Source organism: Austrofundulus limnaeus, unplaced genomic scaffold (assembly GCF_001266775.1).
Source record: "Austrofundulus limnaeus strain Quisiro unplaced genomic scaffold, Austrofundulus_limnaeus-1.0 Scaffold5, whole genome shotgun sequence".
In the NCBI taxonomy this organism is placed as follows: Eukaryota; Metazoa; Chordata; class Actinopteri; order Cyprinodontiformes; family Rivulidae; genus Austrofundulus; species Austrofundulus limnaeus.
In genome coordinates, this window is record NW_013952407.1 from 2,511,433 (window position 1) to 2,524,365 (window position 12,933).

The 12,933-nt window shown below is 35.5% G+C and overlaps 1 protein-coding gene across 1 annotated transcript in view; it reads right to left on the reverse strand.

Annotated features, from left to right (window-relative positions):
* galnt18b (UDP-N-acetyl-alpha-D-galactosamine:polypeptide N-acetylgalactosaminyltransferase 18b) overlaps positions 1 to 12,933 on the reverse strand; it is a 99,271-nt gene that overhangs the window by 55,064 nt on the left and 31,274 nt on the right. Inside the window, exon 2 of the mRNA XM_014026943.1 lies at positions 465 to 660. Coding sequence (XP_013882397.1) covers positions 465 to 660 — 196 coding nt within the window. The remainder of the gene's footprint in view (positions 1 to 464; positions 661 to 12,933) is intronic.

The following is a 12,933-nucleotide window of genomic DNA, read 5'->3' on the forward strand; positions in this document are numbered from 1 at the left end:
CCCTAAAGTTACGCCCTTGGATACAGACGTTGTTGGAGTCAAATTTTGATTACAATGTTTTTGTTTTGGACTGTTTGAAAGTTGCCTTTGCTGGTGTGTGTCATATTCAATGGTAGGTAGAATGAAGACTTTTTTAAACCCCTAGCATGGACATAAAGAAAGTTTAACGATTTCTTTCTGGTGGATTTTTTAAAAAACACAGAAAAAATGATCAGGTTAACTTCTTTCGGGGTCTGCTGCTGTTGTGCCAAAAACAGGAAACACTGTTTGATTGACACAAAGRGCAGAATCAGACATACAACAGCCTTGTGCTGCCTGATTCAGCCTGGTCTGCTCAGGCCTGATTGAAAAAAAAGACAAATTCTTAGTTAATGTCACAAAAAGCCCGCTCCACAAAACACAGGCTACTTTGCAGAGCTCTATTGTTTTGTTCAGTTCTGTTGGAAAACTGTGTTCAGTCTTACCCGTCAGGCCTGAGGTCGGGTATTGGACGCCTTAAAGAGAGACGATCACTGAGGTAGGCATTATATCCATAGTACTGGAACATTTTGAGCGCCACTCGCCGGTTGTCTGGACTGAGCTCCTGACCCCAGTGAGCGAAGAGCGATGAATCAGAGAACGACGAGTCCGGCTGACCGTCCTCTCCCCTCCCCGGCGTCTCTGGAAGGCACAGGAAGATAAATAAAATGAATATTTGTCTGAGTCACACCATAACCTACCTGTGAGGTTGTGCAGAAAACAACTTTTAAATTATGTGGATGAACAGTGGAGATTACACACAAATGTGATGAACGCTTTATGTTCTGTAATGTATGTGAGCAGGTAAAGGGTAACCCGTTATTTGGAGACACACAAAGGCTGTCCTTCAAACAAAACATCAGTGATGAGAAGTTCTCCTTGAGCAAAAGATTTACTCCTTTCAGCTGCTTGTTGARTATTCTGCAGCTGATGTTGCTCTTTACCCAGCACAGAGGACGAAATTAAACTAATTTACTAAAATATATTATAATTATGAAACACAMCTTTCCTTTAATAACAAATCAAAATCTAATATGTGGTATTTTTGGAATAATGTAATTGCAAAAGTGTTTCAAAGGACGAGAATTTGTTTGCCAGGACTTGCTTTATGTCTAGACTTTCTAAAACATCAGTCAGTTTTTAAACGGCTTGCACAGCATTCAAGACACTTGACTGCACTTTCAGCCAAACATCTGTGTTTCAGAGTCAGGGAGTTTTATTCAGAAGGGAAAGAATCCAAGAAAACAGAACAGGAAGTGTGTATAAATAGAGCAAAACCATCTTGAGCGTGCAAGATTCTTAACAGGATTCACACGACAACAATATCTGCCTCGGAAAATCTACAAATAGGCTGGGATTTCTGCGTATTTTTCTAATAATACATCACTTCTTTGTGTCTTTTCAGACACTCTGCAGAGTTTCAAGGATATTCAACAGTCAAGTCTGAGTTTTAACTTCACAGTCAAACATCTACATCCCTAAAACTGCACGRGCTATAATCTCAAAACAGATTAACAAACTTTAATAACTAAACTCTTTACGGCAATTAATGAAGGAATTCATGAACAGAATACAAACATTGAAAAAAAGCTACTATTTACCTCTGAGTCATAGATGATAATGTCATATTTATAATTCAAATGTCCTGATCAGCCGCAAATTAAATTAAATWAAAACTGCCTCTGGTATCATGTGGTAATAGTTTGATTAAAGAGGCAGCATCCATCCCCTGCAACATACTGAGGCTACAGAACAATAAACTGAAAACACATTTCATCACACAGCTTTAGTTTCTGATGTTACTTCTGACAGACTGAGGTTGTCAAGAATAATTCACATCCTACAAGATTTAAAAAAGTTTGTTTTAGTTTTAAGAAGAAAAAATGTTAAAACACAGCAGGATTTTTCCTCTGGTTTAAAAATATAATAAAGATCAGTAAAAAAATGACATTTTCAGTGAAACTGCAGTATGAAWGCTGAGTGCTGAATGYTTTTMSRMYAAAAGATGAAACTGCAATYTAAACCTAAAACAACCAAAACATGAAATCTAAAACTAATCAAATTTGAGCCTAAAGCCAAAAATGGCAAAACACCAGCTAAAGTATCACATCACTAGCTTGAAGATAAAAAAAAGAAAAAAAAAAGCTAATTAAAAGCTAAAATCAACAAAACATTAACTAAAAGAAGCAAAACACATTAAAACTAAAAAGTAGCAAATAGCTAGCAAAACAGTAAATGCTAAAATAGCAAAGCGCCAACTATTAGATAAAAGGAACAAACGAGGCCTATAGGAGCAAAAAACTGGCTTAAATGACTTTAACGCAATTAAATGAAGAAATTGTTAAAAGTTAGCATGTTACAAAAACTAAGGCACAGAATCCATATCCTGACAAGTTGAATGTTTTGATATGTAAATAAATAAGATAGCACTAAAAATGACAGAAGTCCTTAGATTGTAAAAACTAATTAAAACACAAGTGCTGACAAAAAAACTTTTAAGTAAATTACAACTAAAATAAATAGTAAAATAAAACAAAACAATGACTTTTTATTGACTGCAAAACACAAGGTGAAYTTCGAGTGTGTTTAAAGCAGATAGTGTTTCAGGCATGTTGGAAATGGTTAATATTTATGAGCAGACTGTTTTAACATTGGCATGACAAATCATGTCAGCCAAGACTAAAACAACAAAGGGGAAGAAAGTGTGAAAGGAATACTTTATGTGCCCAAAACACTAAGAATTCTGTCTGAGGAGGCAAAAGATAAAATATTTCTTTCAAATGTAAAACAAAATACACATTACAGTAACTTTGTTCAAACTTTGAAATCTTAAAGAAAAACAAAACAAAAAAACTCTCTATCTTCTCACTTTATGTTGTCTGTGATGGAAAAGTGTAACAATAAAAAGTGTATTGCAGCTTGTTGCGTTTGGGGTTTTGCGGGCAGATTTTCCATGCTGACACTTGTTCATCACTGAAAACATCTYCAATGAGCCCACAGCCATCAGACCTGGACCACGGAGTAACAGATGAAGGGCACCTGGTGAGATCAATCATCTTTTTTTTTATATAACATCATCCAGACGGCCGTGCGCTTCATTCATCTGGGAGACGGTCACAGTATGAACTACCGGACGAATACAAGGCAAGGCAGACTGATGCTCATAACTTTCTGCTGGGAAACCTTGGACCCTGAATGCATTTTTTTATTTTATTTTATTTTTTGACGTGCATAAATATCACCTGCCTGAGGCAGGATTATTTCCTGACTGTAGTGTCCTCTTTCTGAAATTTGCACACTGTCACAGTGCCAAAATAAGATTTAGGAATTGAACTTGAATAGGAAGTCAAGGTTTTCACTTGGCCCCCTAAAAAGAAAAAGAAAAAGAAAAAGAAAAAAGAAAAACACATAAAACCACTGATCCTAAACAATTAAATGGTCTCCTGCCAACATCTTGATGCTTGAAAGAACATACTGTAAGTTCATGCCTCATGAGAACTGTTTTGTTGGGGAGAAATAGGTCCCTCAGGTCCCCCTTGAAAGTCAGATCTCGATCTCAGTGGGGTTTAAAATCTGATTAAATAAAGGAAAATGAATAAAAATAGATCTCTATGGGTTTACGCTGTTGGTTTTAAAGGAGAAGTTAGACATTTTACAGGGGTGTTCAGTGGAAATGTTATGAATAACCTGTTATAGCTTTTTGAATGGCCTTACTTTTCTGAAATACATTTTGCCTCTGACAGGCCTATAGGCAGATGTAGCGCAGCGGTGTGGCAGTTCAATACCCCACCATGCCTACATGTTGTGGTGTCCTTGAGCAAGACACACAGTAGTTGTAGCTGTAGCTAGCTGTAGTTTTCAATGCAGCTTGGGCCACTTTAAACCAAAACATCACATTTTATCTGCTACAACAACCGCGTGAGGCAAATGTTTGTAAAATAGCYTTTGGATGAACTGTTATAAAACATTGGAGGCAGAGTTTGGTCTTCAAACTAGCTCATCAATTTGGTCAGAACTGAATGAAAAAGTCTATTTTTCTAAATTGATGCCGTTTTAAAGAAGCTATCTACAACAGATAAGATATTTTTTCTTCATAAACTTTTCACAGAACTCCACATTAAAAATGCTTTTATTGTTATGCTCTCTGTACTGTGTTTGTTTTGTGTTTTTATGGATGAATATCTAAAGGCYTTCACTTTATCCTATCTCATCAGTTTAAAATAAAGGTTAATTATATGCAAATTTTGCTGCCCCCAACTGACTGAAATTGCTTTCTTTTACGATTATTGGAATAGTTAAGGAAGAATCCATTAGGTTTGTTTTTATGGCACTAAATGTAAGACAACACCCCGGGAATAATTATTTTAGCACAAAGACTGAAACTCTAAGAATGTAGAATCTCTTTATCAGACCCTATTATCACCATCACGAGAGTGAAGGTTTTGTTCCTTATTTGTTTAAAAATATATCAAGCTGTTTGAAGCTTGGTGTCATGGTTGGCAGTACAATCCGGACCCGGGAAAGACCAACACGTGGATCAAATGAAGACTAAAAGATTTAATTATCACAAATAAAACATAAATAACAAAACAAAAAGCTGGTGCGGCAGTAAAAGAAAAGTCAAGGAGCCACAYTTTATTCTACTGACTGTATGCTTTGAAGTCCAATTTAGTGCAAAGACATGAGCTCTAGAGGCAAAAGTATTTCACAGTGTCAATGCGAGACTAATGTATTCAAAAGTGTATGCATGGTGCCAAGGACACAATTCTGCCAAAGTAAATAACTTTTTTTTAACACAAGCTTATTAGTTGTGATGACAATGCTGTTTGCATTGTGCATCTATAAAAAATGTAGAACAGCGTTACGCACAACGAGGCGTCAAACATCACAACTTTCAAAAAACACTGAGAAACATAAAAAAAAATCAAAGCCAATCAACATCCAAGCAGAAAGAACACAGAGAACATATGAGCCCGAGGCAGACGTATCCCTCACATCCATCACGGCGGTTAAAAGTTTCACTGCTGTGAAACGAAGAGGAAGACTCTCGACTCTTGATAAGAGAACCCAGTGATTAGATGGGATAAAAGTTCTGCAAGGTCTCTCAATCTGGACAAGTGTGCCTGAAGCCTCATTCGTCAGGGTGCTTGTGCTAGTGATTAATTAAGCCTACAGAGACGGTTCCCTTGCTGGTGAATCCCATCAGCAGCATTTAAGGCAGGCTGGCGTCATCTGAACACACTTCTTTTAGCGTACATACATAAAGCAGATGTTTGACAAACATAACCTTACAGCACCGGTTCTATTAAACCCCATGAACATGAAGTATGATGTGTTTTTCCATCAAAGCACTTGACTGAGTCAGTCTGCCAACTGACCTACATTAAACTGACTGTAGTCTGTGTAGGTACACAAAAATGCTAAAATCAGATGTTTTAGTGGAAACATGATCCATTACATCAAATCAGGGATTAATTTAGCACATTTCCATATTTCTGGCTTTTTTAAGCTACATTTTGATACATAGATCATCCTGATATTATGAGCAAATCCAGAGATCTGGCTTGAATTGTTTTGCTAATCAGGAAGACCCCTGGAAAATCAGTGTTAATCCTATATTTTTACAAATTCTAACCAGGTTTTATTCATCTCATTTGAAAGAGGAAACCTCAAACCATATTTGTGAACCACGTGAAACTGAGGATTAAGCCAAATTTAGTTAAAAAATGGCCCAAGCACATTTTCAGACTCCTTTTTAATTTAAATTGTGATCCCTGGATCATCCTGAAATGAGCAGTTCCAGAGGTTTGTCTTGTAGCATGAAGGAGTAGTCACTGATGATGACCTCTTGACCATGAGGTCACCTCTCGGAACTGAAGTAAACTATTTTCTTCTAAATAATGRTGGATTGTTTGTTTCCTGCATATTTATTGCCTTTGGAAACTGAGAAAGCCGCTAGRTGACAAATGCTTGTTCATTTTTTATAATCTTTGGAAAAGAAACATTCATGAAATGAATGTTGTTTTGGTTCCCTTTTGTTGTTTTAAACATTTATTATAATCAGTATTATAAAGTCACTGAAGTGTTCTGTGTTTTATCTTCCAGAAGAAAACTTATCCGGTTAACAGAAAACTTGTTTTTAACTGTTTTTGGAGCAGGAAAGCTTTGATGTCCGACAGGAGCCAAAGTATGTGAGTAAATCCAAACACTATTGGGAGCTGATTCTGTTCACAAAAAGCAACATTTTTGTGAAACACTAAGCAGTTCCGTTGTGCTCCCCTCAACCTGATGAGTTGTCCGAACATCGTCGTCTTTTCCTGAGAACAGAAACGAGTTGCTCATTAATGGTTTTTGTTAGAAGCCAACAGAGACAAGTAAGCAGAACAAGCCATGAAGTCTTTTTCTGCTGCAAATATTGTTTTTTTTTTTTTTGTTTTGTTTTTTTGGTGTGAAGCTGGTGAAGGTTGCTGCTGCCTACAGCCTTTCCCACCAGCAACCTCCGGCCTGCCTTGTCGTTCATTCCTGGTGTGTCCAGGGCCAATGAGCCAGAAACACAACTGAAAGACGAGTAAACTGACACCTGCAGCACTGACCATGGAAGGCACTGAGTTTGGTGACATCAATATACTCTGGGTCTAGTTATYCTATTTTAACTGGTACAATATTGAACGAATAATTTCCTTTCTTGCTGCACCAATAAATCTCTCAATCTGGTCAAAACAAATAACATATCYCACCAAATTGTAAATAAACAATTTAACTGATAGTTAAACTTTATCTAAAGTCTTCTGCAAATAAAAGTCAAAATAATTCCTGCCCAAATTCATATTTTGCCTTAGAAACTAAGTTTTGTCTGACTATTTATTGTTAAACAATTACTTATAATTTAAAAGTTTTCTGCTATCCTATATAATCTGTGCTGTGAAATTTTACTGTCTTTGATTAGATTTGTTTTTATCAGTTCAAATATTTTTTATCATAAAATTAAAAAAACACGGTTTCCTCCTTATTCGGTTTAAATATTGTGATGAAAATTCTCTGTGACTACGTGACTTCAGCAGTTGAGTCTGATTATAGAAGGGTGAATAAATAAAGTAATTATTGATCAGTTAAACTGATCTGGTGTTCCTAACCTTTGAGAGCAAATACATATAATATTTGTCTTAGATTTGCTAAAACCGTTTCACCATTCTGACTTATCACTCAACTTTGCTACAGCCTTGATTTGTTTTCAGGGTTACTCATTGATCTGTGGTCAGAATACTATTTAAATTTATTCTAATGAGGAATTGTTTGTCCTTTTAAAGCTAAAACCTCAAGCGATATGAGGTTAAGAAAAAAAAGCTTTGCTAGTTCACGTGGATATTGACAAATATTTAAGGTGTTTCTGCTCAAAATCTTATATTTTTTGTGGCTACAAGTCAAAAACGTTCAATTTATATTTAAGATTATGCTTCAGACAGCTCATTCAAATGATCCATTGATAAAGTATTTGTATTCATTGTATTTTGAAAAAATGCATATTTTGCAAACATTTAGTGGCCTTTTTTCCACATACCACTTTGTGACTTAATCCTCGGTTTGATGTTTTGCATCACATTCAGATGTTAGGATTTCCCAGCTGGTACAGAAAATAGCGTCACCAGTGCAGGAAAAGCAGCAAAAGTTTGGACTTTTTTTGCCCAAAATCATCATTAGATCTTAGTACTGCTCAGAAAAGTGCTTCAAAACATRCTTTAGAATTATACTTCAGACCTTTCCTTCAAGGAAAACATAGATACGGTATTTCTTCATTATATTAGACAAATTATCAAAACTTTTTCAGCCAGTGCACCATAGCTGCCTATATCCCACTACACTTCTTTCTTCGGTTTAATGTGACACATCACATATAAAAGTGATTCTGCTGCTAAACACYTAAGAAAAAAGAGAGTTAGACAACTGGCAAGAATACTGTAAATATCTGGGATCAAGCATGGCGATCATTCAACGACATGTGGTTTCTGCAAATCTTCTAGACCGGATGTCTTGATTTTTGTGATAAGTACCTTTTCAACCTCGTGTTTAGGGAATTCAAYCTGAAGAATACGTGCCACTATCTAATATTAGTGTTAACTCAGCGTAAGTGTAGCCAAGCACCTAAAGCAAAAAAAAACAGCATCCGTCAGTGAGTGTGTGCAGTTGTGAAGGCACGGATAGCGTTCCTTAAGCTTCCCAGCAGCACTCCGAGCGTGTGAGGTGAAACAGTAAGCGTGCTTTCACTGCGTGCACGGAAAGAAAACAGAGCTTCAGCTGTCTGCTCCCAGTTTCTGAGGAGAAAAAGCAGGTAAAAAAATGTTGCTGCTATTACCATAACTGTAAAAAAAAAAAAAATCTTTAGAGAAAAGACAGCACTTAACAGAGTTCTTACCAAGAGAGGACAGTATACCTACAGTGGTACATGATAAATGGTAAATTTGATCAAATACGAAGTTCCGATAAAAATGCAGCTGAGTGCATTACAATTTTATCAAGTTATATTCACTTATTCCTTACCAGTGGGGAGGAAAAGGTTTTGATTTTAAAATGCTGATATTGTATTTGGCAGGAGTGATAAATTCTTGCAGCACCAACTCACACAAGTGCAGYTGAAGACGCTAGATAAAACTGCTTTGAGCTGTAGGAGTTTTATTTTTACATCCTTCTCCAAAAATTGTTAGATAATAAAACTGGGAGGCAAAAGGTAGAAAGTCTTGAAGTTTTGTTATCAATATTTTAATTAAAAATAKACTATTTTAGAACACACTAAAACAGTTTACTTTTGGGATTTAATGCAATAATTTATGAAAGATTCACACTAAGATGCAGTTAATTCTCACTACATAAAAACATAGAAAGATAAAGTTGCTCATGGGAAATTGTTCAATTTCTACGCTTTTAACTTAATTTAAAGTTATAAAAATAAATATTGCTTTAATCAGAGTGACCCTTATTTTTCCTTAAAACTAAAAATCTATTTCGAAATTACTCTGTTACTTACTGAATTTGTTTTTTTTTTGTACCATCTAATCACAACAGACAGTTCATCCTCAGTAATTGTGTTGCAGTGCATGGAGCGTAATAAGCGTGGCGTCAGAAGCCAAAACATCAAACATTTTGCTGCAGTCAAAAATAATCACTGTATAATAATTGTGACACTGACTGAGAATGAGGAGATGACCTTGATGAAAACAACAATCTGTTAGAGGCAGTTCTCACCATCGATGTGAATATTTCAGCAGAAATCCGTCTTATTGCAAATTCATATTAAAAAGACAGCAGCTACCTTCAAAATCTTTACAGAGTAAATAAATCATCAATATTTTTAAAGGGGACATATCARGCAAAATCCATTTTTACCTGTTATGCATCTGTTGTGTACTTTGAGTCTCTAGGAGTGAAGAAAAGTTTAATTRAGTCTCTGCTGTTGCAGCGTAYATATCTTTARATTCTGTTTGGGTCATATTCTTCAACCTGTTCAGTTTTCTCTATTTTGTARGACATTTTCTGAAGTATTACAGTTTTTGWGACAGAACAGACAAATAAGGTCTGGACTATCTTCATTCTCCTCTGGCTCTMGGTCTGACTCTGGCTCCAACACGTAAGGCTGGATGGACAAGTCTTCTGTGCTGCTATATAGTTGTAAACCACTCTGGAAGCTGGAGGGGGGYCGGGGTTTGAAGTGCCTCATTTGCATTTAAAGAGACAGCCTCAAAARGAGTTGATCTGAATCGCAACTCACAAGGGTGACAGAGGGGCTAGTGGAGTTACAATAAGGAGGAATTCAAACCAAAGCATTGCAGTGCCACTTTATATAGACCCCAACTGAATGATTTAATTAAAGGAAGGATTTAAAAGCATGCTATGCCTCCTTTTTAAAGCTTCAGTTGTCAGTCAGACTATACAGTAATTTGGGATCAAAGATGCACCAGTTGACTGAGTCCTGGTTCTGTATCTAAAAGTTCTGAGAATAAACATGACCCTTTCCTGTGGAGATCATGTGTTCCCAGTAGAGAATATTATCTTGGTCTGCAGRCATTGTAGATGCTCTTTCTTTGCAAAGCTGTCAGACACTGTTCATGACCCACAGTCAAAACAGTAAAAGTGGAATAAACAGTTCAGGAATTTTCACTAATTACATTTTCATAATCTACTTTATCACATTGGTACTCTTTTTATAGATCAGTGCTCCCAAAACCTTTCAACTTTTGACTCAAAAAATAACAGCAGCAGAGACCTGCACCCCCAGCTGTTTTATAGGGTGATAAACAATTAAACATAGATATCAGGTCAATTAAACAAGGGCATGGTAACAATATTCATTGTGCTAATTTTAAGTACACTAACCTCACTCGTTTGGAACAAATAAAACTAAAAAAAATATTTGTTGTTGTAGTCATTTTTAAATGTCCCAATCCCACTTTTGGAAACCACTATATAGATATAATACTACATGCATTTATCTCTTAGTCATACTGCATGAAAAATAATCTTGAAAGGTTTAAAGCCATTACTAAATACACCCTAAGAAGAAAAAAAACTAAAATAATGCGTAATTTTTTTCATTTTGCTTGATGAAAACTTTAACCTTCAGCAAGCAGAGATATAAATAGCTGCAAATATTCAGCGTTTAAACAGAGATGTGCTGACTGAACACAGCAATAATTAATTATAACAGATTTACAGAGAATGTGAAACAAAATGTAACAAATTAAAAGGTTTTAGTAATAAATCAATGAGTTCTGCACTCGATCATTATAACTGTTTTTAATATTCTGATGATGAAGTGCCACGCTTTCTATGATGATCAAGGAACTGAAATCTTTCTGCTTTACTCTCATCTACAGATGTAAGGTAAACAACAAAACACAAGGTCCAAGTTATGTAATTAACTTTAAGTTTTTGTATTTAACTGTGTTCAGACTGTGATTATGATCAAATAGCATAAAAGAAATGAGACAGAAGAACATTACTATTACCTGCTGACAGTGTCTCTGTGTCTGTTTTTAAAAATAATTCAAGGAACATAAAATTCAGAATGTAATCAGCTGATTAACTTTCTGAGTCCATTCAAGATGACCAAAATGGCTAATCAACATAAGTAAACAAAAATGGCTATAACGCTGTCAATGTTAGAGAAATGTAGCTAAAAGTATACTTTAGTTTGAAATAATTTATAGTATGTACGTGTCAGCAAATCATACAGTAGCTATTGTAGTTATCACAACCAAAATGTAATTTTTCTAAACATGAAATGTTTTAGTTTAAAATAATTTATTCATTGGAGACTGATTTGTCTTTCTTTTTTTAGGAAATTTATACAGTGTCTTAATGTCTTCCAACTCAACATGTGAGCAGATAAAGAGACTTTCAGCTTTGCACACACCGAGAACTGCTCTGATCTTACAGAAAATTAGAGGTCAGTTATGCTTTTATCATTTTTTTAAAAATGTAACTTCCTCTTTTCTTGCCGCTGCCAGCTGGAGGTAATACAAAATACAGATGATAGTCACTTAACAGAGGCTAAATGACACAATCACATTACTTTAATTTTATCTTCAATGGACTGGCTGTCCCTGCAGTTTCCAACGAGTTTAAAGGTTTAATTGATTTTGGCAATGCTTGGRTCAAAATGATTTCACAAGTCCCAACATGAGTCCCACATCATTAGGAAATAGCATTCTGGCTTGTCTGCAGGCCAAAAAGGAACTGGGCCTTTAGTGTAAACTTTCTCAGACATGAAGATTTATAAGACTGCTTTTAGTGAGTTAAACACATTATCACACAAAATGACTTCAAGTGAGCACATATTAATATTATTAATAGTATTATTATTCACYGAATCAAAGAAAACAAGATAAAACATATTTTCAGTTAAAAGAAATGATAGCTCAGGCTAATGTTGGTAATGATCTCTTCTTTCCTTAGATAACACTGAAGGATATGACACTGGGCAAGAAGGAACAAAACAAACTGAATTAAGTTGATTGTGGTTTTGCTTTTTTAATTAAACATTAGCTCAACATCTCCAAACTTTTTTTTCTTTCTGAGGATCATTATCAAAAATAGTGCCAGACTTTCTGTTTCTGTGTCTTTTAAAAAGAGGTAAAGACTCTAAAGCAGGGGTCACTGGTACGGTGCCCGCGGGCACCTGGTCGCCCGCAAGACACATTTTYAAAATAGCACTGATCGACTGACCGTCATAGAAGCAGCGCACTAAATGCTAAACAAATGGAACCAAAGGTCACCCGTGTGCTATTTGGAACTTTTATTAACAAAACACTTTCCAAAGAATGTCAACAAATGCTGCTGTTAAAGCCACATCTCCCGTTAAACCCTGTTAAACACAACAAACTCAACAAGTTCTCTCCTGCTGCGTCTCTCTCCCAGTCCCTCTATCCTGTGGACTGCAGCTCCTCACAGACACACACTTAACTCCACTCCCAACCCCCACCCTTTGGAAAATTAACCCTTAGAGCACCGATGTTCAGTTTGTTTACCTCTGCGTAGAGAGGAAAAGAGCATTAAAACGTAGGAAAACAAATTATTTTCACAATGATTGGGAGATTTTTTTTGTCCTTGTTTTTTATGTATCTACAAGAGTCAATAGGAACGATGAGCACAAAGAGCATGAGTTAAATGTTTTACTGGTAAACGTTTATTTAAAAAAATGGAAAATAAGTTACCGTTTTCTTAAAGAAATGCACCAGTTTTTTTAAACAGTTGTATTTTAAATGTGTTCATTCCTACAAGCTGTCAAATAGTTTTATCATTTTATTTTTTACATTTACAAAATGCACAAAATTATAAACGTTACTAATAGAGATTAAATAAAAATGTTTTATGTTTAAATGTGTTTTCTGCCATTAAAAAAATCCATCCATTCTGTCCTTGTTC